The sequence below is a fragment of the Planococcus citri genome, chromosome 3, assembly GCF_950023065.1.
Source record: "Planococcus citri chromosome 3, ihPlaCitr1.1, whole genome shotgun sequence".
Classification (NCBI taxonomy): Eukaryota; Metazoa; Arthropoda; class Insecta; order Hemiptera; family Pseudococcidae; genus Planococcus; species Planococcus citri.
Window position 1 is genome coordinate 12670780 of NC_088679.1, and position 27077 is coordinate 12697856.

General features: G+C 34.8%; 5 protein-coding genes across 9 annotated transcripts; 3 read left to right on the forward strand and 2 right to left on the reverse strand.

The window, feature by feature from the left end:
* Positions 1 to 1600: 1600 nt before the first annotated feature.
* LOC135839492 (uncharacterized) lies at positions 1601 to 9255 on the reverse strand. Its single transcript, XM_065355547.1, has 10 exons — positions 9104 to 9255; positions 8852 to 9030; positions 8670 to 8765; positions 8504 to 8596; positions 8373 to 8426; positions 8204 to 8290; positions 8035 to 8121; positions 4127 to 4207; positions 2159 to 4046; positions 1601 to 1908 (listed from the first exon to the last, which is right to left on the reverse strand). Exons 2-10 carry the CDS (start codon positions 8963 to 8965, stop codon positions 1727 to 1729), a joined length of 2682 nt encoding a protein of 893 aa, XP_065211619.1. The 5' UTR covers positions 8966 to 9030; positions 9104 to 9255; the 3' UTR covers positions 1601 to 1726.
* A 309-nt stretch (positions 9256 to 9564) lies between these two features.
* On the forward strand, positions 9565 to 18449 carry Mlh1 (DNA mismatch repair ATPase Mlh1). 2 transcript variants are annotated; one of them, XM_065359049.1, is made up of 13 exons: positions 9565 to 9796; positions 9856 to 9919; positions 10000 to 10199; positions 10275 to 10431; positions 10507 to 10646; positions 10723 to 10856; positions 10944 to 11170; positions 11241 to 11440; positions 11521 to 11694; positions 11765 to 11828; positions 11907 to 12093; positions 12168 to 12337; positions 18165 to 18449. In XM_065359049.1, exons 1-13 carry the CDS (start codon positions 9675 to 9677, stop codon positions 18318 to 18320), a joined length of 1995 nt encoding a protein of 664 aa, XP_065215121.1. In that variant the 5' UTR covers positions 9565 to 9674; the 3' UTR covers positions 18321 to 18449. The 2 variants fall into 2 exon arrangements, with proteins under 2 accessions (XP_065215121.1, XP_065215120.1); XM_065359048.1 differs by lacking the exon at positions 18165 to 18449 and adding an exon at positions 12432 to 12722 and having other exon boundaries at positions 9566 to 9796.
* On the forward strand, positions 12964 to 15475 carry LOC135841846 (uncharacterized). 3 transcript variants are annotated; one of them, XM_065359052.1, is made up of 7 exons: positions 12964 to 13285; positions 13372 to 13600; positions 13696 to 13746; positions 13783 to 13800; positions 13896 to 14003; positions 14341 to 14406; positions 14940 to 15475. In XM_065359052.1, the coding sequence occupies exons 2-7, from the start codon at positions 13550 to 13552 to the stop codon at positions 15387 to 15389; spliced, it is 744 nt and encodes a 247-aa protein (XP_065215124.1). In that variant the 5' UTR covers positions 12964 to 13285; positions 13372 to 13549; the 3' UTR covers positions 15390 to 15475. The 3 variants fall into 3 exon arrangements, with proteins under 3 accessions (XP_065215124.1, XP_065215122.1, XP_065215123.1); XM_065359050.1 differs by having other exon boundaries at positions 12965 to 13285; positions 13696 to 13800; XM_065359051.1 differs by having other exon boundaries at positions 12965 to 13157; positions 13696 to 13800.
* Positions 18450 to 18515: 66 nt separating the features above from the next.
* Marcal1 (SWI/SNF-related matrix-associated actin-dependent regulator of chromatin subfamily A-like protein 1) lies at positions 18516 to 21772 on the reverse strand. Its single transcript, XM_065359047.1, has 12 exons — positions 21174 to 21772; positions 20976 to 21094; positions 20789 to 20898; positions 20578 to 20712; positions 20326 to 20503; positions 20083 to 20249; positions 19832 to 19993; positions 19596 to 19757; positions 19407 to 19514; positions 19159 to 19333; positions 18886 to 19074; positions 18516 to 18785 (listed from the first exon to the last, which is right to left on the reverse strand). The coding sequence occupies exons 1-12, from the start codon at positions 21634 to 21636 to the stop codon at positions 18669 to 18671; spliced, it is 2085 nt and encodes a 694-aa protein (XP_065215119.1). The 5' UTR covers positions 21637 to 21772; the 3' UTR covers positions 18516 to 18668.
* A 250-nt stretch (positions 21773 to 22022) lies between these two features.
* LOC135841842 (titin-like) lies at positions 22023 to 26188 on the forward strand. 2 transcript variants are annotated; one of them, XM_065359045.1, is made up of 4 exons: positions 22023 to 22163; positions 22288 to 22403; positions 22518 to 22729; positions 22811 to 26188. In XM_065359045.1, exons 2-4 carry the CDS (start codon positions 22329 to 22331, stop codon positions 25989 to 25991), a joined length of 3468 nt encoding a protein of 1155 aa, XP_065215117.1. In that variant the 5' UTR covers positions 22023 to 22163; positions 22288 to 22328; the 3' UTR covers positions 25992 to 26188. The 2 variants fall into 2 exon arrangements, with proteins under 2 accessions (XP_065215117.1, XP_065215118.1); XM_065359046.1 differs by lacking the exon at positions 22023 to 22163 and having other exon boundaries at positions 22217 to 22403.
* The last annotated feature ends 889 nt before the right edge of the window (positions 26189 to 27077 follow it).

The window sequence follows — 27077 nt, forward strand, 5'->3', positions numbered from 1 at the left end:
CATGATTTTTGGGGTTTTTGAAAAAATATCACGTGACTGATCAAAATGAATTAAAATTTTACAAAGAATTCAAATTTTTTAAGAAAAACGTTTCTTTAGCACTTTTGAAGAAGTTTGATCCCAAAATTGGGTATTTAATATCTAATTTTTGGGATTTTTGAAAAAATATCATGCGACCAATCAAATGGGTTGAAATTTTACAAGAAATTAAATTTTTTTAAGAAAACTATATTTTTAGGATTTTTGAAAAAAAATTTGAGCCCAAAATTGGGTAGGTAGCCTATACTTTTAATGAATTTTGTGATTTTTGAAACAATATCATGCGACTAATCAAAATTAGTTACAATTTTACAAGAAATTCAAATGCTTCAAGAAAAACGTATTTTGTACATTTTTGAAGAATTTTGATCCCAAAATTGGGTCATGATTTTTGGGATTTTTGAAAAAATATCACGTGGCCAATCAAAATGAATTAAAATTTTTCAAGGAAAACGTAGGTATCTTTAGCACTTTTGAAGAATTTTGTTCCCAAAATTGGGTATATTTAATAATTTTTGGGATTTTTGAAAAAATATCATGCGACCAATCAAATCGGTTGAAATTTTACAAGAAATTCAATTTTTTTAAGGAAACCATATTTTTAGGATTTTTGAAAAAAAATTTGATCCCAAAATTGGGTAGGTACCTAATGATTTTTGTGATTTTTGAAAAAATATCATGCAAACAATCAAAATGGATTAAAATTTTACAAAAAATTCAAATATTTTGAGAAAAATGTATTTTTAGCATTTTTACAGAATTTTGATACCAAAATTGGGTCACGATTTTTTGGATTTTTGAAAAATGTGCCATGTGAGTTATCAAAATTGATTTAAATTTCATGAAAAATTGGAATGTTTCGGTGAAAATGTGTTTAGAGTATTTTTGAAGAATTTTAGCCGAAAATTGAGTCATGATTTTTGAAATTTTTGAAAAAAGGCAACATGCAACCTATCAATTAAAATAGGGTTAAATTTCGACAAAAAAATCCAAATTTTTTATCAAAATTGTTTTGGAGCTATTTTAAGAATTTTGAGCTTAGAATTAGGTATGGTTTTAGAGGTTTTTGAAAGACGTATCAATAGACTGGCCCCATAAAGAGAAAGTGTCCAAATTTTGATTTTTATAATATTTTTAACATCTTTGGAAAATTTCATTGTATCAGATTTCAGAAATTTGATAACCAGAACTAATTTAACCCATTTTGATAAGTCAAATGGCACATCATGCAGAAACCTCTAAACCCATGACAAATTCTGAACTCAAAACTTTTCATTTTGAACCCTTTGAATGGCTGTAAATGGATTTCTTAATTAAAAAATTGAACGAAGACAGATCTATATTACTTTAACGTAGACGAAGCCAGGTCGAAAAAACACGTTCAAATCTGTGCTGTACTGAATCACTTCGAAAGCAGAACACTACATGATTCCGGAGTCTCAAGCCTCTTAGATAGTTTGGACATCATCGAAGCACCTTTTCTTATTCGAAGAATACGAAAGCCTAAAGTAAGTACCTACTCATATATATAGATTTTTTTTTAAAAAAATACATTTTCCTATCAAAAAATAATTACCTATTTAATATTTAAACTCAGTCATATATACATAAAAATATCTAACAATAGATCACATTACATTACATACAAAAACAAAAATAAAATCAGGAGGATGAAATCGATTGAATTTTACGTATTATAATTTTCATCTTTACTCGTAAATTGATCAATTTGTTCTAATTTCTCTTCGATGGGCGTTAAGAAGTCTTTTTTTATTTGCAGCCATTCTTCTTTTGTTTTGATTCGTTGGCATAGTAATTCTTTGAAACAGCTAAGAGTATCTTCAATATCTTGATGAAAACTGGTATCTTCTGCGAGGCAAAAAAAAAAAAAACAAAAATAAGGTTGACAGGATGAAGATATTTTTTTCGGTTTGGATTTCAAATTTTTAAAATTATTCTGATTTGATCATTTTTACAAGTTTTACTTCGATCGTAAAACTGTTTCGTTTTTTTTTTTTTTTTTTTTTTTTCAAAATTTAGAAGTTCCGAATCTTTGAATAAACACAAACACCCCCCCCCCTCCTCCCACCCAAAAAATTAAAACACTCCCAAAAATTACCTTCAATAACATCTTCCAAAATATTAACCACGCTTCCATCGGCGGTCACGTAATAATAATCTTGAATAACAACATCGGCATCGTTACTGCTACTGACAGCTTCTTCATTCAGACTGGTCACCAATAAATGTATATGTTTGCACATATTCTGATGAATAGCCGATTCTTGACACGAACACGAATACTGATGCCAGCACGTCTCACATTGCGAACATTTCAGCAAACACATCTCACCGATTGATTTGAATTTGAGCGACGCGCATCGAGGAGTCAGCTTCTGAATAAAATTACACTGACGACCGTAATCGATCTGCCAATATCCTTCGGATAACGAAGTAATAGTGAAATCTTTCTTATTGGTTAGAGCTTCTTCGTGGTGTTTTTTCAACGCGTTGAGTTTTTCCGGTGGATTCTCATCGGATGCGAGGAGTTTCTGAGCGAGGAATGTTTTCAGGTAGTGTAATTCTTCAGCGAGCGATTTGATTTTACTTTTTCTCAGCTTCTCGTGGAACGATTCTAGGCGATCGTTTTTATTAATTCCGGCATGGCTTCGATAACAATATGCCCATCTTTCGGCCGTACCGGCGTAATTACTAAGGAAATAGTTGATGAAATCTTGTAGCTCTGGGTCTTGATCGTTGAGGAATTTTTCTAACGTTTGTTTGAATTGTTTCTCGTTCATTTCTCGTTGAATGCTGCGAAGGAAAGTGCGAGTGGTTTGTTGAGTTTTTTCGTTTTGGATCAAGGACAGGTGTTGCTTCCAGCATTGGGTTACTTCTTTGGAACAATACAGCCAAGTTTCGGGCACGGGGAAGATCTTAGACCAACAGTTGTAGTAGACGGAGTCCATGTTAGACATGAAGGTTTTTATTTGGGTATCGCCGATGATGGTATGGATACAGCGGAGAAATAGTGTAACGGAGACTTCGTCGTTTCGAGTACTCAGAGCGTAGCCGACTGGTATGCCTTCGTTGTTCAAGTTCAATACCATGATTGTGAAGAGCATGAAGTTATACGGATTGGTATCTGGAGTCGATCCCATGCAAATGACTCCACCTTCGGCGAACAGTTTTAGTTTTTGTTTCTGCGTCGAGTCGACGTAAACCATGACGAAATCGTGCTCGGAGAAAAGACACGATTCGGGAGGATCTTTGAGTACGTCGATGATGGGTGTAGTTTTCTGTTGTTCTTTGTAGTACAGAATGTTTTTGTGATTCGATTCGACGAAAGTGGTAACGTTATCGCAATCTTTAGAGATGGGGAACAGGTTAACGACGTGTTTGCGTTCGATATTGTGCAGATCTTTCCTTAGCAGCGATCTTTTCCTATTATTACAGGTGCCATTTACCAACGACTCTTGCTCTTTCTTGATTATTTCGGTGGGTGGAACGTTTTCGGCGATTTGAGAAGCGATCTCGTTCCGTTTAGCTTTATCGAGATAAATATGAGCTAGTTCGCTTTCGTTGCCGATTTCATGGCCGACGTGAATGGGTTGAAAAGTGACCGTACATTTACCGTTGGATTTATCTTGTCTGAGTTTCAGTTCACCCGGACAAGTGCCGTTTAGTTTCTTCGATCCTTGCTTTTTCAAGTTCCTTAAGCGAAAGTCTTTCTGCGTTCGTTCGCGGTAGACGCCGGAACGATGGCATTCGAAAACTCGGTACTCGTGATTGGCGGTGTGGCAGACTCGACGACTAGTGTATTGCGTTATGGTGGATACTTCGAGTTTACATTTCCATTCTTCGAATTGTTCGCGAGAATCGAACTCGTGAGTTTCGGGTTTGAACTCGATACCGTGTTCGTTGGTGTAGTGATTGGTTAGAGCGTATCTGACAGGGTAGTGGATACCGCAGAGGACACAATTTACCGAAGATGTGCAATCGGATACCTGTAACGTGAGGTCGAGGAATTAAATAATTTATGGATGGAACGAGCCACGAGGGTAATGAGGGTTGAAGGAATGAATACCTTGGTTCGTTTGAGGCATTTTTCCATGTGCTGTTTTAACGATTCCTCCTTGACAAAACTTCGATGGCAACGTTGACACATCTGCAAATATAATTGAGTCAGGATTAATATTCAACGAATAGAGGAAATATTTTTTAAAGCTTAAAATAGCACTCTTTACTCTTGCTAAAAAGAAAAATTGACCACTTTCTCTACCCCTAAAACACCAGCAGAGCAGACAAGATTTAAGCTGAGACAGTGGCTTGACTAAAATTTTCTTTAAAGGAAGGCAAAACAATATCGACTCATCAAAATAGATTAAAATTTGGTGAAAAATTCAAAATTTTCAACGAGAATGTTTTCGATAAATTTTGGAGAATTATAAGCTCAAAATGGGACACGATTTTCGAAAATTTTAATTTCGGAAGCAATTCAAGAATTTTGGCTAAAAATGTTTTTGTACAATTTTGAAGAATTTTGAGCCCAAAATTAGGCCATCATTTTTGGAATTTTCGAGAATGCCACGTGAGTGACCTATCAAAGATTTTTTCAGCATTTTTGAAGAATTTTCAGCCTGATGTTCGGATACATTCTTTTTTTATTTTTGAGAAGATGACATTCAATTCAACAAAATAGAATAAAACGTGAGCAGGTAAAAAATTTCAACGAGAATAATTTTGAGCAATTGTGAAGCATTTTAAGCTCAGTATTAAGCCATAATTTTTAAAGTCAAGATCAATATTGAAATTTTGCGAGTAATCAAAAATTTTGGCCAGAAATGTTCTTGAGCAGTATTAAAGGATTTTAAGCCTAAAATCGTGTCATGATTTTCAGGTTTTCAAGTGCCAGGTAACCCACCAAAATAGATTGACATTTGGTGAGAAATTCAAAAAATTTAACGAAAATGTTCTCGATTAATTTTGGAGAATTTTGAGGACGAAATTAAGCCATGATTTTCTGGATTTTTGAAAACGCTTCGAGGGACTTACGTTTGGAGATCCACTAAAATTTACCGAGTAATTTTACGAATTTCTGTCAAAGATGATTTTGAGCAATTTTGAGCTCAAAATTGGGTCATTATTTTCCGGTTTTTTTTTCAGTGTCATGCAACATTCCAAAATGTATTAAAATTTCGTAAGAAATTCAAAAATGTTGACAAAATTTTTTTTTTAGTAATCTTAGTACAATTTTGAGTCTACAAAATTGAGTCATAATTTTCAGGTTTTCTGAAAAAGGCATACGTACGACCTTTCAAAATTGGCTAAAATTTTGCAGGAATTCTAAGATGAAAACGGAAGTGTTTTTGAGAATTTTTGAAGAATTTTGAGTGCAAATTTTGGGTACCTGTATTTTTTGAGATTTTCAGAAAAATGCAAAGAAACCTCGCAAAGTTGGTTAGAATTTTCTGAGTAAAGTGATTCAAATTTCAACGAGAATGATTTTCAGAAATTCTGAAAATTTTTAAGCTCAAAATTAAGCCATGATTTTCTGGATTATTGAAAAAATCGCCAAGGGACCTACGTTTGGAAATCCACTAAAATTTACCGAGTAATTTTACGAATTTTTGCCAAAAATAATTTGAGCCCAAAATTGGGTCATGATTTTTCTTTTTTTTTTTCAGTGTCGTGCAACATTCCAAAATGTATTAAAATTTCGTGAGAAATTCAAAAATGTTGACGAGAATGTTTTTTATGTTGTTTTTTTTTTTTTTAGTAATCTTAGTACAATTTTGAGCCACAAAATTGAGTCATAATTTTCGAGTTTTTTTGAAAAAGGCATACGTACGACCTTTCAAAATTGGCTAATATTTTGCAGGAATTCTAAGATGAAAACAGAAGTGTTTTTGAGCATTTTTGAAGAATTTTGAGTGCAAACTTTGGGCCCCTGTATTTTTTGAGATTTTTAGAAAAATGCAACGAAACCTCCCAAAATAGGTTAGACTTTTCCGAGTAATTCAAATTTCAACGAGAATGATTTTCAGAAATTCTGTTTTTAAGCTCAAAATTAAGCCATGATTTTCTGGATTTCTGAAAAAATCGCCGAGAGACCTACGTTTCGAGATTCACTAAAATTTACCGAATAATTTTACGAATTTCTGTCAAAAATGATTTTGAGCAATTTTAAGCCCAAAATTGGGTCATGATTTTCATTTTTTTTTTCAGTGACATGCAACATTCCAAAATGTATTAAAATTTCGTGAGAAATTCAAAAATGTTGACGAGAATGTTTTATTATTTTTTTTTTTTAGTAATCTTAGTACAATTTTGAGCCACAAAATTGACTCGTGATTTTCGAATTTTTTGAAAAAGACATACGTGTACGACCTTTCAAAATTGACTCAATATTTTGCAGGGATTTTAAAATAAAGACGGATGTGTTTTTGAGCATTTTTGAAGAATTTTGAGTACAAATTTTGGGTACCTGTATTTTTTAAATTTTTGAAAAAATGCAACGAAACCTCCTAAAATAGGTTGGAATTTTCCGAGTAGGTAATTCAAATTTCAACGAGAATGATTTTCAGAAATTCTGGAAAATTCTAAGCTCAAAATTAAGCCATGATTTTTGAGATTATTAAAAAAGTTTGGCGACCTGAATTGGGAAACATTTTGTGAAGATTCGAAGAGTGCGATAAAAAGTGTTTTTTTTTTTTTTTTTAATAATTTTGGAAAAATACTATGCAATCTATTGAAATGGATTAAAATTTCTAAGAGAATGTTTATTTGGGGGATTTTGAAGAATTTTAAAGACAAAATAATTGAATCATAATTTTTGAGATTTTTTGAATAAGTTTCTAGCGACCTGAATCGGTTGAAATTTTGAAGTATGTAATTCAAAAATTCTAGTCAAAAATGTTTTTAATCAATTTTAAAGAATTTTAAGTTCAAAATTATTGAGTTATGATTTTCGCTTTTTAAAAAGTGTCGTGAGACCTATCAGAATTGATTAAAATTTCGGGAGTAATTCAGAAATTTCAACGAGAACATTTTCGAGCACTTTTAAAGGTATTTTGAACACAAAATTGAGCCACGATTTTCTGGATTTTTCAAAAATTAGGCACTACCTAGTACCTACCTATCAAGATCCGTTAAAATTTTACGAGTAGGTAATTCAAAATTTCTACTGAAAATGTTTTTGAACAATTTTAAAGAGTTTTGATCGCAAAATTGAGTCATGATTTCAATTTTTGAAGTGTCATGCAACCTATAAAAATGTTTTAAAATTCGTGAGAATTTCAAAAATTTCTACAAAAATGTTTTTGAATAATTTCGAAGTATTTTGAGTCTAATTTCAGCGGTTTTAAAAGTGTCATGCGACCATCAAAATTGGCCAAAAATTCATAAGAAATTCAAAAATTTCAACAAGAGTGTTTTTGAGCAATTTTGAAAAATTTTCACACTCAAAATTATTAAACCATGATTTTTGTATTTTAAAAAAATATGCCATCTGTGATAATTGGTTAAAATTTAGATAAAAATTCAAAAAATTTAATGAGAATATTTTAGAGCAATTTTGAATGAACCCGAAATGGAGTTATTCGTGAAGAGGTCAAAAATAGGTTTTGATGGAAAATTTTGATTTCCTCGTAAAATTGCAACTCAGGTATTTAGATAGGTTACGGTACACTTTTTCAAAAACCTCAAAAATCAAGACCCAATTTTGACCTCAAAATTCTTCAAAAAGCTTAAAAAAAACAAAAAAAACTTCTGATTTTTTGCGAAATTTTTTCTTATGCATTTTGATGAGATGAAAGGTCACTTTCAAATAATTCTAAAACAAGGTATTTTTAATTTCTACTCAAAATTTGACCGGGGGGGGGGGGATTTTGAAATTCAACTTTACCCTATTATGTAAGCCGATTTAAACAAAATTTGAATCAACGAGCATATGTAAAAATGAACAAAATACTCGTACAATAAAATACAACTAACCAACTCTTCCGAAGATGCATGTGCTTCACGCATATGTTCCGTTAATCTGTATTTACTGCGATAAGCTCTGCTACAAATATCGCATCCCTAGAATAAAAATCAAAAGCATAAACACACGAACAATATCATTAAATTCGAGTAAATAAAAAAAAAACACGAAATAGCATACAAAGCTTTTCTTCAATTTATGACAATTTCGCAGATGACTAACGATACTTTTTCTTTTTTCAAACACTTTGCCACAGTAATCACATTCCTGCAAATATATCACGACAAAAACAAACGATTATCCACGAACGTTAAGAGTAAAAAATATCCGCCAAATAAAATCAACTCACATATTGCCTATTTTCTTCTATGCGTTTTTTCTTTCGATATTTTGACAAACGTATCTGTAGAAGAAAATGCATCAAAAATGAATATACGTTGACCAGGAATTGCATACTGCAAAATACACAATACAATTTACCTTATGCGAGAAATTATTTCGTTCCATATGCGTTTTAATATGACGAACTAAACTATCTCGTCGTGGGAAAATAGTTCCGCAATAGTCACATTCCTAAAAATAATGAAAAAATAAGTATCACAAGAACAGTTTTAACGAAACAACGGTGACAATGCAGTATACTCACAAACGATAGCTTCTCTTCATCGTCGAGGTGGAAAAATTCCATATGACGTTTCAGGTTTTCTTTACGACTGAAAGGTTTCTTGCAGATTTCGCATTTCTAAAGGCAGATTAACAAGAACGATATCTCAATAATGTACATCTGTGTACTGGGGAGATATACAGGATATTCATTAGTCTACTTACACAAGCTAGATCGTTTCCTATATTATGGACAGTCTTCAGATGACGACCTAAACCTCGAGCTGCGGTAAAAGTATTACCACAAACGTGGCATACATCACGCCTCTTCGCTCGCATGATGATCGAGTAATGCTGTTCCAATGTAAGAGAAATAACGATCCCGAACGTAAGTCTTTGCTGATCTGAAAAAGAAATGAACACACGAAGTTAGAAGACAGATAGTTACTAAAATAGAGTATATGAATGAAGTATTACCTGGAGTGAGATTTCTAGTGAATGAAAATCAACTCATTATTATAAAATCTGAACTATAATAAGAACATTTCCCAGTTTTTTCTGCAGAAAATCAGAATTCAGATCAAAATTTTAAACCAAACCAAAATATTTTGCATCAAACTGATAACGTTCGTCATTTCCGAAAAAAAAGATGGAAACGCACGGAATGATACAATTTTTTTTATGCACTGTCATTCTGCCAATGAGTAATCCAATTTTCCAAACTAATTTCTTTTACGTTTCTGGGGTAGTTACAAAATTAATTTACGATTAAATTTTAATTAACTTCAAATTCATCCTTTTAAAATTCATTTCAACCCTCAAAAACTTTTTAAAATTGTAAAAATCTGAATTTTCGAACTGTACAATCGTTGGTGCTATGTGCTTCAACATGGGGAAGGGGGGATTTATGGCGCGAAAGCGAAAAATTTGATAATTTTATTTATGTTGATAACATCGTCCACCTTTTGAAGTTCTGACTAATTTACGAAATAAAGTAATAATTATTAGTATGCCCAACTAAAGTCTCTGTACTGGAAAAAATCTCAAAATGGCAAGCTCTGCAGCTCCAGCAGTTGTAAAAAAATTGGATGAAACCGTCGTGAATCGAATCGCCGCCGGAGAAGTAATTCAAAGACCAGCCAATGCTCTGAAAGAATTATTGGAAAACAGGTAACACTCTTATTTTTAAACTATTTAAAGCACCTATTCAATAATCTTCTTTATTTCAGCTTGGATGCCAAATCTACTAATATTCAGATCACCGTCAAAAATGGAGGTTTAAAGTTACTTCAGGTAAATGAACGTTGCTCGTAGCACATTTCATCACTGCTCACATTGATATGTATCAACACTGATTCATTTAATAAATTCAGATTCAAGATAACGGCACTGGAATCCGCAAAGACGATCTGGGCATTGTATGCGAACGTTTCACAACTAGTAAATTAACTCAATTCGAGGATCTAAATACAATAACCACGTTTGGATTTCGAGGCGAAGCTTTAGCAAGTATTAGTCACGTTGCTCATCTTACCATCATAACGAAGACAGCCTCAGATCCTTGCGCTTACAAGTAACTCTACGATGCTCTTCAGAGATCACGTGATTGAAATCGTAGACTCGTATTGACCAAAGTATTATTTTTCAGAGCTAGTTACGAAGATAGCAAGTTGAAAGGTCCTCCTAAAGCGTGTGCGGGTAACCAAGGTACTCAAATTATAGTCGAAGATTTATTTTATAATGTAGCCACTAGAAGAAAATCATTGAGGAGTAGTAGCGAAGAACACATGAAAATTGCGGATGTTGTACGTCTCAACTACAATAATTTATCAATTCGTAGTTGTAATAGTATGAAAAATAATACTCTGTTTTGATTCCAGGTGAGTAAATATTCCATTCACAATCCTACGGTTGGGTTCACTCTTCGTAAACAAGGTGAAAGTTCGACCGATGTCAGGACCAATCCAAATTCAACTCATGTGGATAATATTCGATGTATTTACGGTCTAAATGTAGCCAAGTAATTGACCATTTTTTGAATTAAATATTCTACACTTGAAGTGTGATTTAATTCGTGATTTTTGTTTTCTTTTCAGAGGAGTTGAATTAGTTGAAGCTCAGGACGACTGCTTAAAGTTTACTCTCAAAGGATACATGTCCAACGCTAATTTTCCTATGAAGAAACAAATTTTTCTTCTCTTTATCAATAATCGTTTGGTTGACTCTCAAAGTACGTATCATTTAAACGACGAATAATTCACAAATTTTGCTTCATGGGCAATGATTGATGAATAATCTTTACTCGTATTTTTTTCAGACATAAGGAAAACCTTGGAACAAGTGTATAGTTTGTATTTACCGAAAGGAATGCATCCTTTTTTATACCTTAGTCTATCGTTGGATCCTCGTAATGTCGACGTGAACGTTCATCCTACCAAACACGAGGTTCATTTTTTACACGAAGATGTGATCATTGATAAAATAAAAATCGCCATCGAAGCCAAACTTACCGGATGTAATACGTCTAGAATATTTTACACTCAGGTAAATATCTCCCCGTTACAACGAGTACAAAGTTAAATTTTGTAATTTAATCAATTTCACTTCTGTACAGACCAAATTACCCGGAGAAGTGAAACCTGCTACGGAATCTGCTCCTAAAACGGAAAAAACTGCTTCGGAAACAGCTCCTGCTCCTAATTATACAGTTCGTAATGATCCAGGAACTCAAAAAATTGATAAATTTTTCAGCCCTAATGCTCCTCCACCTCCTGCCATTACGAATCCTAATATCAGTATTTCTATCGAGACTAAGTACGTTTGAGATGACTTCATTTTGTGTTTCAGTTTCAATTACTTACGTGATTGTAAAATTGTCTAATTTCTTTGTGCAGGAGAGACATCAAGCTTACCAGCGTAGTAAACTTGAAAAAAGAAATCGAATCTAATGTCGATGAAAAGCTCAAAGATATTTTACGTAATTTCTCTTACGTTGGCGCTGTGAATAAAATCTGGTGTGTGATTCAGCATCAAACGGAGTTGTACATTTGTAATAATGCTTTGATATTGTGAGTAAGGTATTCGTGGATAATCAAGATTGTTTTATCAGTGATCATTAATTTGGATGCAATTTTACAGCGAAGAAATGTTTTACCAAATGATGATCTCGAATTTTGGCAATTTTCACGTCATAAAATTCTCAGTAAGAAATGAAATCTTGACGATTATTATTTGTAAAAATAATCCTACGTGTGAGTATAATTTTTTTGATTTTTTTCAGACTCCTTTATATCTCCCAGAACTGATATCAATAGCTATGGAAGAAGTGGAAGGCAGCGACGAAGAAAAAGCTCAAATTGCTAAAGCTGCAGCTGACGTTATCGATTCCAAGAAACTCATGCTGAATGATTATTTTGCGACGGAAATCGATGAAAATGAGAATCTCTTATCAATTCCTTTATTATTAGGTAAATATTGAGAAAACCTGGTTCTCCTAGAATAAAATTTGATCAAAAGAATCAATATGGAAATCATTTTTCAGACAATTATACCCCGAGTGTGGCCGGATTACCTTCTTATGCGTTAACTTTAGCTACCGAGGTCAATTGGGAAGAGGAGTTGCCTTGTTTTAAGACATTCTGCGAGCAGACTGCTTCTTTCTACGCTTACGGTTGGAAGAAAGAGAACGTTCCAGATGATGAAGACCTTACGGTAATAATCATACAGTATTTGTGGCTTATGTAGTGACATTTGTATTTTGTATCTATCTTCGTATTTAATTTTCTAATTTTATCACGTCAATTAGGATGGCGAATGTTTAAAATGGACATGGACCCTGGAACACGTTTTGTACCCAGCGATTAAAAAACATCTGCTACCGAGCAAGAAACTCTTCAATGATCGAGCAGTTCTACAAATCGCCAGTTTACCTCAATTGTATAAAGTATTCGAAAGATGTTGAACTAGTTTTTATTTTATTATTTTTACTCAGTCATACTTGTTTGTATTTTTATAATTTGCTCGGTGTCTGTTTCAAATTGAATGATCTTTGTTTTTTATTTTATTTTTTTAGAATTACATCAGTATTTTTTTCTTACTTTTTCGTTTCAATTTATTCGATAATTTTCTCAATAAAAAAAGAAACTAAGTTATCACGAACTGGAAAGTAAGTATATTAAAATATAACAAAAAATTTTCTCTCAAACAATACTATACAAAAAAAATATTGTTACGTATAAATTCAATTATAAAAATACCAATTGAAAAAAAAAACTCGTAAGGAACATCACGATAAAATAAACCTCATCGTAATCAGTCTAACTTTATTCTTTTATTTTCCACTCCTTCTACTTCATCGAGTATCTGGCTCAAGTCGTGATCTAATTCGCTTATATCTTCGAAATAATCCATTGTGGAAGGTTGATCAGACTGAAAATAACAGAACAGAAGGTCGATGTTGAATGTAAACATTATTTTAAGGGTCAATCCATATCATCAAGAAGCACAATCAACCAAGACTGGAAAATATGTAGTATGAATCATATTCGTGTTTCAAATTTGCCATAATTCTTTGTACCTATGGATTTTAGTTATTAATTGCTAGTAGTGTAATTACTAATTAGATCGTATTGAACTGAAATTTTCTACTGTGTATTCAAGGTAGGAGTAACATTCATATTTTTAATTACGTTACTATCTAGTATGTATTTGATTTTATCGTAATACGATTTGTTTTCTATTCGCAGGAAGGTACTTCTGAAGAATGTTCGTTAACACTTGTGTTTGAAAACACGTCGAGTAAAATTCTTGCGATCGATTCGCATGGTAAATTCACCGACGAGCAGTATAAAATCTGTTTGGAAGTTTCCAACCTTCGTCCGAAGTTGTTTGTACGTTTTTTAAAGACAGCTTATAAAGAGAGTCATGTGCTCTTTAATGAAATATAACCTGCGTGTTATTTGCCACGGAAATAAGGTAATAATTGATTGTCTATTGTGCAGTGTCAATTTTCAGGATTCTTCACCTAAAACCAAGTGAGAAAAATTAACTTTTCTTTTTCTTTTTGTAAGGTTGCGTCAACGTGTGTGCCAGTCAAGTCAGTCGGACTGACATATTCCCAAGTCGGATCTATAAATTCATGCTCTTTCATGGGACAGTTTAGGTTATCCGACAAGGTAAGTTTTTTTTAGAGAAGTTAGTTATTCATTATTATGATAAATAATGTAATGTAACAGAGTTTTACAATTTTTTACTCTTGTATTTTTTTTAGCCGGTCGAACTTCAAAATGTTTCCGATGAAACGAAATCATCTGTTTTCATCGTAACTGAAGCCTTCAACGACAAATCATCTTCGAATGGCAACTCAGAAAATGTCCAAGTAAGTCAAATCTGCTGCATTGAAATTTGTGTTTTGCATCGCTCGTATTCTAAAAATGACGTACGTGAGCGCTGCAGGATATCATCGGTGCGTGATTTTTCCCTTGGTGCTTTAAAGAGTGTATTTCTTATGATTTTTTTAGTTTTTGAATTTTGCTTGAGGGGAGGGATGTAAAATTTGGCAAAAGTTTGCAATATCAAATAAAACAGTGTTGAAATTTCCTGAAATAACATGAAAACAAGTAAAGTCGACTGGAAAGTGGAATTTGATGAAATAGCTCCGTTTTTTTGCAAAAATGTACCTAAATAATATAAGATTCTGATGTTTTTATTTTCAGGAAAAACCTTGGATGAAGAGTTTGCCTCGTGCACTCATTAAGATGGGAGAGTTGCAAAGTGAATTGGTAAGATTTAGATTTCCATTTACAAAATATTAATAGGTAGTTTAATATTAGGGGCGGGCTTCAAGTGACATGATCCAACATAAAATTTGGTCCCAAACCCCCTGACATGAAAACCTCCTGAGGGGCGGGCAATCATTTTCGAACCACTTAGAGAAGACTGGTACCAAAACCAAATTTCAGGCATTTTTATAGGTTGTCTATAGTTTTTCGCGTTTCCTGAAGAAAATGGTTTTTGGATCTTGTCTACTTTGCACCTAGACCCCTCATTTTTGTTGTTCAACTTTTTCGGCATTGAAAAAAAAACTGAAAAGGAATCGCCAAAATATCCTGCTTTTTGCTGAAATTAAACTATAGTTTGTATCGAGTTTCATTTTTAGATTACGTATGATTAAAAACGAAAAATTCTGTTTTTTTCTGCATTAAAAATGTATTGCCCATGTTTTGTCACTTTTTTAATTACTTTTTTTACGTGTGTGGATTAGTGGTTAGAGAAATATCTGATATTTTTCTATTTATGTGGTACCTATTTACAGAAAGTATACGAAGATTCCTTATGGATGGCGACCGCACGTAGTGCGATGGAAGATTTTGAAACAACGTACGGTAGTAACGCGGAGATCGACAGTTCTGGAATTCCACAAATAGGAAAGTCGGGAATAACGTTCGACGAACAAACCAGACGTGTTCGTAAACTCAGAATGAAATGGATTCTTGAAAATAAGGCCGAGGAGCGAAAAATTATTAAACTGAAGAAGTTGTTGCCTGAAAATGGATATACAGATGAATCAATCTTCGCGGATGATTATGCCAATGGATATTTTGAGTTATCTGAGATTCTAAAGAAACGACTATTGGCTCCTGGTCGCCCTTTCAAAAGCTTTCCCGACTGCGACTGGACTACAGACAAAGAAGCTTCCAAAGCGTTATCCGTATTTATGAAGCTGTATAAATTTCCGAAGGAAGTGGTTGAACGATTCGAGTAGAAGTTTCTGTTAACTTGTGTGGCGTTGATTGTTTATAATAAATTATTAATAAGTACTAGGTATACTACGTACTAATGTACATTTTATTTTGTGGTAATTTTATTGGTATATTTTCGACTTTATGTTAGTAGTATAGACTGCACTGCACCTGGGCCCTCCGGGAAGCAGAGTTGGCGCGATTCCGGCAATTTCGGATCCCGATTCCGAAAGTTGCGATTCCACAAATTGGGAATCTAGATTCCCTGTTATACGATTCCTTTGAAATGGGAATCGGATTTGGAGTCGCAATTTGCGATTCCATTCAATCCGCGGCTCCGATTCCGATTCCACTCACGGCTCCTGCAATAAGATTCTCGCGGCTCCACGATTATTTTTTACCAGTGACGGTTCGAAGTCATGCTATTTGGAGGGAGAGGGGGGTATCACGTCATTTTGCCGACCAAAAATTGTAATTTTTCCGACAATAATTGAAATTTGAATGTTAGATACGTGAATTGAGCATTAAGTATGAGAAGATACCTATTTATTTTCTGGAATTTTTCTGCTTGGTTTTCATAATAACTAACAAGGGAACCTCTCGAGGTGTCTGCCTCCGATTTGAACGGGACCGCGATTTTTAGATAGAGTATGTTTTAACACCCCCAAATCCAAAATTTCAGCTGCCCAAGTTCATTTTTCGATTTTTGGCGAATTTTTGAGAATCCAAAATTGACTATTTTGGTGATTTATGCTTTTTTTTTAAAAAAGTATTTACCTAGTTGATCAGTAAAAATGTTCAAAATAAGTCCTAAAACTGATATCATCCCCCCCAAATCCAAATTTCGCCATTTCCAGCCATTCTGGAGCCTCCAGCGCTATTTTTCAATTTCTCCAGAATTTTGAATTTGCTCCAGAAGGCGTGAATATGAAGTTGGGCAGCTAAAAATCGAGTTGAGTGTTATACTCGACCCCTCAACCTGTTTAACAAATTTATCCACATTTGAGCCGATTCTGGAGCGGACACCTCAAGAGTGGTTTTTTGAGCAGCTTTTTTTCAAAATAAAAATATCCAAAGATCAACAATTTCTGTATTTTGTCATTAATTAACCACACAAGAGCGAATCTCGCTATTTCCAGCCTTTTTTGGGCCTCCCTTTAATTTTTGAATATTTTTATTATATGGTCAAAAAACCACTCTTGAGGTGTCCGCTCCAGAATTGGCTCAAATGTGGATAAATTCGTTAAACAGGTCGAGTATAACACACAACTCGATTTTTAGCTGCCCAACTTCATATCCACGCCTTCTGGAGCAAATTCAAAATTCTGGAGAAATTTAAAAATCGCACTGGAGGCTCCAGAATGGCTGGAAATGGCGAAATTTGGATTGGGGGGATAATATCAGTTTTGGGACTTATTTTGAACATTTTCACTGATCAAGTAGCCTTCACATTCAATGCTTTCGTTTATTGCAGGGTCGTAAATACTTACTAGGAATGTTGGGATATACCTATTTTTTTTCCTTTTTTTTTCCCAACAAAACTACCCCTATGAAACAGGCAGCTAGAATAGTATAAAAGAGGACGACCTTTTTTTTTTTATTTCCTATGCTGCATTCGATCTGTTATCATTGTAAAATCCACTCACAAAGTCAAGTTTTCGAATGTTAGGAAATGCATGTAATTGTTGTAACATTATAAAACACGTTCTTCACTATTCACTTACCTACAATTATACTTACCTACTTAATTTAGAAAAAATTTTTAATTATTATAGTTTCAGGTTGTTGAATTTCAATTTTAATTCCATTTCAATATATGAATGAAACTATCAATCCAAAAACCCAAGACCCCACCGGCCATCGAAAATTCTATTCAGAAAACCACTCTCTGGTGGCAAGTTGGCGATTCTCACTCGTCAAACGTCAGTTGGCAAAAAAGTTTCTAATTGAAGAAATGAAAATTTTGAAAATTTCAACTTGAATTCCAACACGAATAATTGCCAACTGGATTTTGAAATATGTACCAACAGGAAAAATTCAAAGATTTTTCTTGGATTTTTCCAATCATTTTTTAGAACTTGAATTACCACGTCATTTTTTAAAGCTTTTGCCCTCGCTCCACTCGGCCTCGTTTGCTTTTCTTCTTCAAGTTCGTATTTTTTTAAAAAATCATCATTCAAATTTTAAGATTTTGAAGCGAAAATAAAACTGTTTCATCATACAAGAAAACAATGGTTTTTATACCTCTTGAAATACTACTTTTCGAGAGCTTTTGAACTCGCTTCGCTCGGGTCCATTAGAGTCTCTTTTTCAATTTCAAATTTTTCAAAAAAAAAAATCATAGTCTACCTAAGTCATTCGAATGATTATAAATCATTTTTCAGACAATTATACCCCGAGCGTGGCCGGATTACCTTCTTATGCGTTAACTTTAGCTACAGAGGTCAATTGGGAGGAAGAGTTGCCTTGTTGACATTCTGCGAGCAGACTGCCACCTTCTACGCCTACGGTTGGAAGAAAGAGAACGTTCCAGATGATGAAGACCTTACGGTAATATTTATCCAGGGTCACGCTCGTGACCCCACCCCGCCCCCCCAAAAAAAACCAAAAAAACGACGTTTATAAACGAAAACGAACGAACGATAACAACGAAAAAATGTAACGAGCTGACACTGATATTCTGAAAGGAAAAAGCCGAAAAAGGAACTCGTCTTTGAAGAATACAGTATTTGTGGCTTATGTAATGGCATTTGTATCTATCTTCGTATTTAATTTTCTAATTTTATCACGTCAATTAGGATGGCGAATCTTTAAAATGGACATGGACCCTGGAACACGTTTTGTACCCAGCGATTAAAAAACATCTGCTACCGAGCAAGAAACTCTTCAATGATCGAGCAGTTCTACAAATCGCCAGTTTACCTCAATTGTATAAAGTATTCGAAAGATGTTGAACTAGTTTTTATTTTATTATTTTTACTAAGTCATACTTGTTTGTATTTTTATAATTTGCTCGGTGTCTGTTTCAAATTGAATGATCTTTGTTTTTTATTTTATTTTTTTAGAATTACATCAGTATTTTTTTCTTACTTTTTCGTTTCAATTTATTCGATAATTTTCTCAATAAAAAAAGAAACTAAGTTATCACGAACTTGAAAGTAAGTATATTAAAATATAACAAAAAATTTTCTCTCAAACAATACTATACAAAAAAAATATGGTTACGTATAAACTCAATAAAAAAATTACCAATGAAAAAAAAACTCGTAAGGAACATCACGATAAAATAAACCTCATCGTAATCAGTCTAACTTTATTCTTTTATTTTCCACTCCTTCGACTTCATCGAGTATCTGGCTCAAGTCGTGCTCAAATTCGCTTATATCTTCGAAATAATCCATTATGGAAGGCTGATCAGACTGAAAATAACAGAACAGAAGGTCGATGTTGAATGTAAACATTATTTTAAGGTCGATCCATATCAACTGGACTCAAAAAATTGAAAAAATTCTCGCTTACCGTCTTCATCGAGGTACGTTCGCAGGAAAAGCTATCTTTACTGAGTCCCGCTTGATTCAGAATACCCAACTTGGCCTTGATCAAGGGCCACAAATGATCATCAGCGGTCCCTCGAGCAATCAAGTACTGGATAAGAACACTATCTTGCTGTCCAATACGATGAACTCGATCTTCAGCTTGGGTCAAGATCTACACAGATAAAAATAGAATTCGAATAATGATAAACGTACTAATAAATAGTTTATTGCTAAGTTGTATTAAATTATTTCATACTCCTGGATTCCAGAACAGTTCAGCCATCACAACGAGATTCGCAGCTGTCAAGGTAAGTCCGGTAGATGCAGCTGTGATCGATAGAACAGCCACACGGAATTTTTCTTCGGTTTGAAACTGATCACATACACTTTTACGAGCATCTGAGCTGACCGATCCATCAACTTTGATATAGCTACGAAAAAAACCACCGAAATAAAACTCGGAAAAAGTAACATCGAGTAAGAGAGGTGAAGAAGGGAACGTACTAGGTTTGTTTCTCTTCTAATAATTTGCATACTTCGTCCAAGACCACTTTGTGATGAGCAAACAGCAAGAACTTATTACCGGCTTCCAGTACTTGACAAACGTAATCCCTTAAAAATGAAAAATAAAATACTGGTAAAACTGGGTAAAATTAAATACGTAAATATAAAATTTCAAATAAAAACACTCACTTGATGGCGTTTATTTTCGTTTTGGCTGTTTCAGCATAATATTGCAATAGGGTACCTCTTCGTTCGGTTCCTTTCATTGATTCGTCATTTAATTTTTCGGCAAAATCTCTCATCGTTTTATTCTTCGCCTTGATCAGATCTTCGTCCAAAACGACGACTTGTCTATAAACACGAATATTCGTTAGTCATTCTAATACATCTTTGAAAAATCACAACAATCGGACGAAAATGATTACCTTATTTTAGAAGGTAACTGACTGAGCACATTAGCTTTTAATCTTCTGATCATGAATTTCTCTTCGAGAAGTACTTTGAGTTCTTCCATATTCGAGCAACCGGTGTAGTCCATGCCGAATTTACTTTCTTTGCCTTCGCAGTATCTCATACCGAATTCTTTCCTGCAAAATACGAACACATCAGTTTCATAGAACTGTTAATACTCTATTTTATTCAGAAAAAAAAAAATCAGAAATGAAAAGACACGTACATCGAATAAATCTTCGAATCGATAACTTTCATCTGAGGGTATAATTCCATTGGTCTGGATAACGCCGGAGTTCCACTTAATAATATGCATCTTCTGGCTTTAGCTATCAATGAAAATGCTGCTTTGGTTCGTTGAGTTTTCATGTTTTTAATCGAGTGGCTTTCGTCCTGCAAATTAGGTATCATTAGATCAAACCTCATCAGTCATCGCTTAAAAATTACTGGACTTCAGAAGTACGATTACCAAAATAATAACACCGAATTCGATTTCGAGTAATTGTTTCTCATTTTTAGACATCAAATCGTACGAAGTAATCAACACCAATGGATTGTCGATGGGTTCTTTGCTATTCCTCATGACGAATATTCTAGTTAATGGCACGTTCGGAAGGTAGTTCATTATTTCTTGCTCCCATTGATATCTAAGAAATAATACGATTTGAGATTTACATAATAGTTTCAATTGTACGAATATATGCTCGAATGTGATATTAACCTCATCGAAGAAGGGCATACGACCAAAAGAGGCCAATCGTGGTAATAATAATGAGCAATACCAATAGCCTGGATTGTTTTCCCCAGACCCATATCGTCCGCAATAATACACCTGCCATTTTTCGATACACCAAATCTAAAGTAAAAAAACAAAGTGCATCAGTGTATTTGATCGAAGAAAGTTACTAAAAATAAACGTAGTTTAGTCTTACTGAACACCCTCTTTTTGAAAAGGGAATAAATTATCGAGCAAAGCTTTGTCTATGTTGGATAAATCGATAGATTTGTAATCAGCTTTCTGTTTAGATGCAGTTGCGAATGTCTGAAACATCGACGAATATATTTTTTACAATGAATAGAACGAAGTTTACAAATGTGATGCAATATTCGTGCATTTACTTTCAAAACCAAGTTTGGTAACGGAATAACGATCACAAGGATCTCTTTGATCGATTGCAACGTAGTCTTTACTTTATTATACTCGGTCAAAGGGAAACTCCATCGAGCAGTTTTCGGATCTAAACATAAATCAGAAAAAATTACATGAAATAAGTGAAGAAAAAACTCCATCGTAACGTGAATGTAGACTACACAAACCGTATTGTCTATTTGGAATCGTTTTTAACGCATCCACTACGACTTTGTTGAATATAAAATCGGCGGCGAATCTGTCCCTTGAAATCAGAACACAATTGACGGTAACTGGTCTGGACGTCGGTGAGCCGTAGAAATTATTCAGTGAGATTGCTTTAGGAGCTTGAGAATCAGTCTTCTTGACTTCGTAAGCAGTCTTCTTAGCTTCAGAAGCAGGTTTTCTTTCGATGGCCAAAATTCCATTTCTCTGCGGCTGATATTTATCTTTGGAACCATTTTGGTAAATCGGAGTTGAGTTAGTGGATTTGGGAGTCGAAGGATTGAATGAGCCAGATTTTGGTGTGTTGTTGAACGAGGTAGCTGGTGGAGTTACGGATGCATTTTTAGCTGCTCTGATAGCTAAAGCTTTCCGTTTATTTTCTTCGATTCGTCGTTTTTGTTCTTCACTCAGAGTCTGGGACGACATTGTTGTGATTCTGATTTGTCAGTCATCGGATCAGTAACTGGGCATGATGAAGTTCTGTAAAATAGTTTAGAAAATAGTTACTCACGGTCGCTGAAAGAGTATTGAATTTGTAGCGAAATTTTCAAATTCGTTTTCGTCTTCGTCGTAGTAAAAAAAATCAAACACCTGGAAAATCACAGATCAGTTTCACGTTTTAGTTCGTTATCAATCCAAACAACTTTTTGGCGCCATTTGTGTTCGTGTTATCATCATAACAATCGTAAGAAAGAATTTTTAGTTTTTTTTATTCGAGAAATTCAAATTGTGATTTGTAAAACTTTAAAAAGTTGATTGAGATATTCACAAAATCGATGCTGAAGAATTTCGAAACATCGAGGATTGAGAAACAATTTACTCGAATTTCAAAATACTCGAGCAGTGTTGGCGTTGCAGTGAAAATGAACCCGAATTCATTATATCTACGAGTATAAAAATTTGAACGATACAAACAAGACGGATGTTCATTTTCAGAGAAGGATTTTTCAAAGGTGAGTGAAAAGTAGAGTATGGAAAATTTATCAACGATGTTGTCACTTCATAACTCAACTCAGTTATTGCAATTTTCTAATCCAATTCATCGTATCTTTGTAAAATATGTGCATTTATTTGTAGTACGATTGAATGTTCTACTCGAAGCGATTAACGATTAAAAAATGAGTAAAATGGATAGCGATGACGATCTGTACAATGATCTGCCAGAAGAAACCACCAGCGAATACATAGCTAAGGTAAAACCTTCCTCATGTTTACAAAATTACAATATCTAATGTTGAACTTCGTTATTTCAACATTCTTTGTTCACGTTTCATTTGTTTCGTCTGAAAATTCTACGTTTATTGCAGCTTGAAAACAAGGTGGACATTCTTGAAAAGCAGCGCGATGATTCACAAAACTGTAATAAAGAGTTGAATTGTGAAAACCAAGAACAACGTAAACGTATAGAACAGCTGGAGAAAAAAATCAAAGATCTCGAACGAAATATATCGTCTTTATACAGAACTGCGATAGCTGAAAATAAACGAAAAGAAAACATGATGCACGAATTACGAGCTCAGTAAGTTGGCATTCGTTGATTACGAATTAATTAACGATTCTGGTCAATTTTTTAATACATTTTTTTCAATTTCAATTTTAGAAACGATGATTTAGCATTCCGTCGTCAAGCGAATAACCGAAATAGACCAACGTATCGTGATAGAGATAAATCTCGTGATCATAAAGATCCTCGCCGAAGATATCACGAAGAAGTTAGTCCTCCCGAAGAGAATTATAAAAATAAATCTCGTACCGTCGCAGCAGAAAACGATTTCCATTCGAGGGAAACGGTTGACAAAAGGAATAGATACGACGAAAGACAACAAACCGATGTTAAAAAAGAGAAAAGCAGCAGTTCCGAACGAAACGAGCATCGTAGTAGAGAGTTTCACGATCCACAGAAGCATCACAGATCTCGAGCGAAATTGCCAGATGGTAAAGAAAAATATTTTTCGACGTGTGTGAACGATCGAGTTGAAAATCTATTCGGTGACACCAAGTGGAAAGTGAATGAGCATCGTGTTCCTGATGTGAAACGAGAACCGATTTTAGAAGAGTTCAGTTCAGCGAAGAATAGCTACGGTGGTGCTCGAGAGAAACAGTTGGCTTTAGAAAGACACAATCGTAAGTTAGACGACCATCGCCATAGTAGAGTAAAACAAGAACCAAGTCCAGAATCTAATCTTGCCAGAAATGATCATCGTGATGCTCGAGGGAAACACCAGCATCCAGAAAAACCTGTTAGTGTATTCGATGATCTTCGTGGTACTCGAGAGAAACGACTACCGATTACGAGAGACCCTCGTACTGTTCGAGAAAATCAATGTGTACCTCCAGAGAAGCCAAATCTTGCGGTGGATGATCATCGTAGTTCTCGAGAGAACCAACAACCACCTTCAGAAAAACCTAATATGGTAAGAAATGATCATCGGAACGTTCCAGAGAATCGAAAACCCAATATGGTGAAAAATGAACACCGAAGTGCTCCAGAGAGCCAAAGACCACCTCTAGAAAAGTCCAATATGGTGAAAAATGACCACCGAAGTGTTCCAGAGAGCCAAAAACCACCTCCAGAAAAATCCAACACGGTGAAAAATGACCACCGAAGTGTTCCATTGAGCCAAAAATCGCTTGCAGAAAAATCCAACACGGTGAGAAATGACCACCATGGAGTATTAGAAAGCCAGAAAGCTGTTTTAGAGAAACCCAGCGTGATGAGAAATGACCACCGTAGTGTTCCACAGAGTCAAAAATCTCTCGTAGAAAACTCCAATGTGATGAGAAATGACCACCGTAGTGTTCCACAGAGCCAAAAATCTCTTCTAGAAAATCCTGGTGTTGCGAAAAATGAACTTTGTAACAATCGTGAGAAACCTCAGCTGCCTCTGGGAAAACCTAATATCGAGCTAAACGGCCATCATGGTGTTCGAGAAAACCAACAACCTCCTCCAGAAAACCCTTGTAATGCTCGTGAGAAACCACAGCTCCTTCCGGCGAAACCCAATGTTGAGGTAAACGATCATCATGCAGCTCGAAAGAACCAACAACCTCTTCCACAAAAACCTAGTCCTGTGAAAACTGAAAACCGTAGAGTTCGTAAAAAACCTCAGCAGCTTCTGGTAAAACCTAATTCTGAGCTAAATAATCATTTTGGCGTACGAGAAAACCAACAACCACCTCCAGAAAAATCTAGTCCGGTGAGAGATGAGCACAGTGTTCGAAAAAAACCGAAGCTGCAAGAAAATCTTACTCCTGAGCTGAACGAGCAGCGTAATGTTCGAGAAAACCCGCAGCTGCCTCCTGAGAAAGCCAATACCGAGCTAAATAGCAACCGTAGTATTCGAGAAAATCAACAACCACTTAAGCAAAATCCTAGTCCGGTGAGAGATGACCACAATGTTCGAAAAAAACCTAAGCTACTTCACGAAAACCTTACTCCTGAGCTAAATGAGCAGCGTAGTATTCGAGAAAACTCGCAGCTGCTTCCTGAGAAACCCAATACCGAGCTAAATAGCAACCGTAGTATTCGAGAAAATCAACAACCACTTTCACAAAAACCTAGTCCGATGAGAAATGACCACAATGTTCGAAAAAAACCTAAGCTGCAAGAAAACCTTACTCCTGAGCTGAATGAGCAGCGTAGTATTCGAGAAAACTCGCAGCTGCTTCCTGAGAAACCCAATACCGAGCTAAATGATCACCGTAGCATTCGAGAAATACAAAGAACACCTCCAGCAGAAGCTAATCTTACGAAAGACCATCTCAATGTTCCAGAGAAACCCAAACATGCGCCGAATGATCACCGTACCATTCCAGAAAAACAACCAGTCGCATCGAAATCTAATCTCGAACAAAGTATTCTTCGCAGCAGCCACGCAGAAAAACCCAAACTTGAACCGGATGGTCTCCGTCGTATTCCAAAGAAACGTCAACCACCTCCATCTAAATCTAATCTCGACCAAAATATTCTTCGCAGCAGCCAGCCAGAGAAACAAAATATGCTTCTAGAAAAACCCAAACTCGCACTCGATGATCTCCACCGTATTCCAGGAGAACGTCAGTCACCTCCGGCTAAATATAATCTCGAACAAAATATTCTACGCAGCAGCCAAGCGGAGAAACTAAACATGCTTCCGGAAAAAATCAAACTCGTGCTGAATGGGCATCGTAATATTCGAGAAACACAACCAGCTGCATTCGAACAAAATATCCTTCGCGACAGCCAACAAAAGCAAGAAAAACCTGCTCAAAATGTCGCCCCCGTAACCAAACCACAACCTCCAATCAGTATCACGAATTGCTTCGATCCAGTCAATATTCTCAGTAATCTCGCCAACGACTCATCGAACAAATCGCTTCACAAAACTCCAGCCAAAGATTTAATCGAAGATTTACTCCACCTGAAAAATGCTCAAATGCCTTGCATACAAGCGCTTCTCAGTATGAGAAAACATCCCAAATTGCTCACACCTTTAAAAGACACGCCGGATTTATTGAAAGAAAAATTCTCGCAGATGGAAAGTAATAAAATCAACGCTAAAATACCGATGATCAACGAAGAAAGAAATCTATCACCTTTTAAAAATGTCGGTTTTGTCGAAATTGTCTCTAGAAAGGCGGATGAAGAAGAACCGCCTAAAGCAACCGATGCAGGGTCGATTACCGCTTGTTCGGTAACTGTTAGTGAGGATGTAGAGCATGGTGTGTTTGCCAGAAAAACTCGTAAACGACCTATGATTCGAAAAATTGTGACTAATGTTAAAAAACTTGCTCCTAGTTAACTCTTTTTTGTTGTTGTTGTTATTATTGTTTTGTAAGTATGTGAAAATGTGTACCTACTTATTCGTGTAACTTATTTATTGCATATTGAAAAAAGATACTCAGTTTGTGTTTGTATAATAATATGTTGTATCTTATTAATTTATTATATTGTACTGAATGATGATATATAGGTAATGAATAAATTGTTTTGTAGGAATCGTTTGTAGAATTATTCATGAACCAAAATACATACCAAATGAAAATTATTTTAGATTAATTCCATTTCTTCATTATTCATTTTCATTTTATACATCGACTGATTTTATGAAGTAAAAAGAACGATCAAATCACGTGATCAAATTCTTCGAAAATCTGTACTTTGGTAGGTAATACAGAAACTGGATTCAAGCTTGTTTTTATTAATGAACGAATAATTTCTGACAGGAAAACCTCATTACCTGGCAAAATTTCAAGTGCTAAAGTGCCTTTTTCGATTTTTGGTGAATTTTCAAAAATCAAAATGTGAGAAAAAATCAAAATTACTTATACCAAATTGACCTAGAAAGCTGAAATTTGGGATACACCCTATTTTCGACCTGCCAAATCGATTGGAAACTGTTTCAAACCGTCTTGAGCAATTCTGGAGCCTCCAGCAAATTTTTGAAACTCGAAATTCTCACAAAATTTCGTCAAATGAAGTTGGAAACCGAAAATAATTTCAACACGCCGCTGTGAAGTCGACTGCAGGTGAATTTCAAATCGTTTTGGAGCCTCCAGTAGATTTTTGAAGCTCGCAATTCCCCAAAATTTTATCAAACGGAGTTGGAAGCTGAAATTATTTCTGAAAAATAATTTCAATACGCTGTGAAGTCGACTGCAGGTAAATTTCAAGTCGTTTTGGAGCATCCAGCGATTTTTTGAAAATTACTGGAGCCTCCAGTAAATTTTTTAAACTAGAAATGTCCCTAGAATTTCATCAAAATGGAGGTGGAAAGCTGAAATTAACTATGCACACCAATTTTAATACCCTCTCAAGACGACTTCAGGTGGGTTCAAGTAATTTTGTAGCCTCCAGTGACTTTTTGAAAGATTTCATGGCGTTTTTG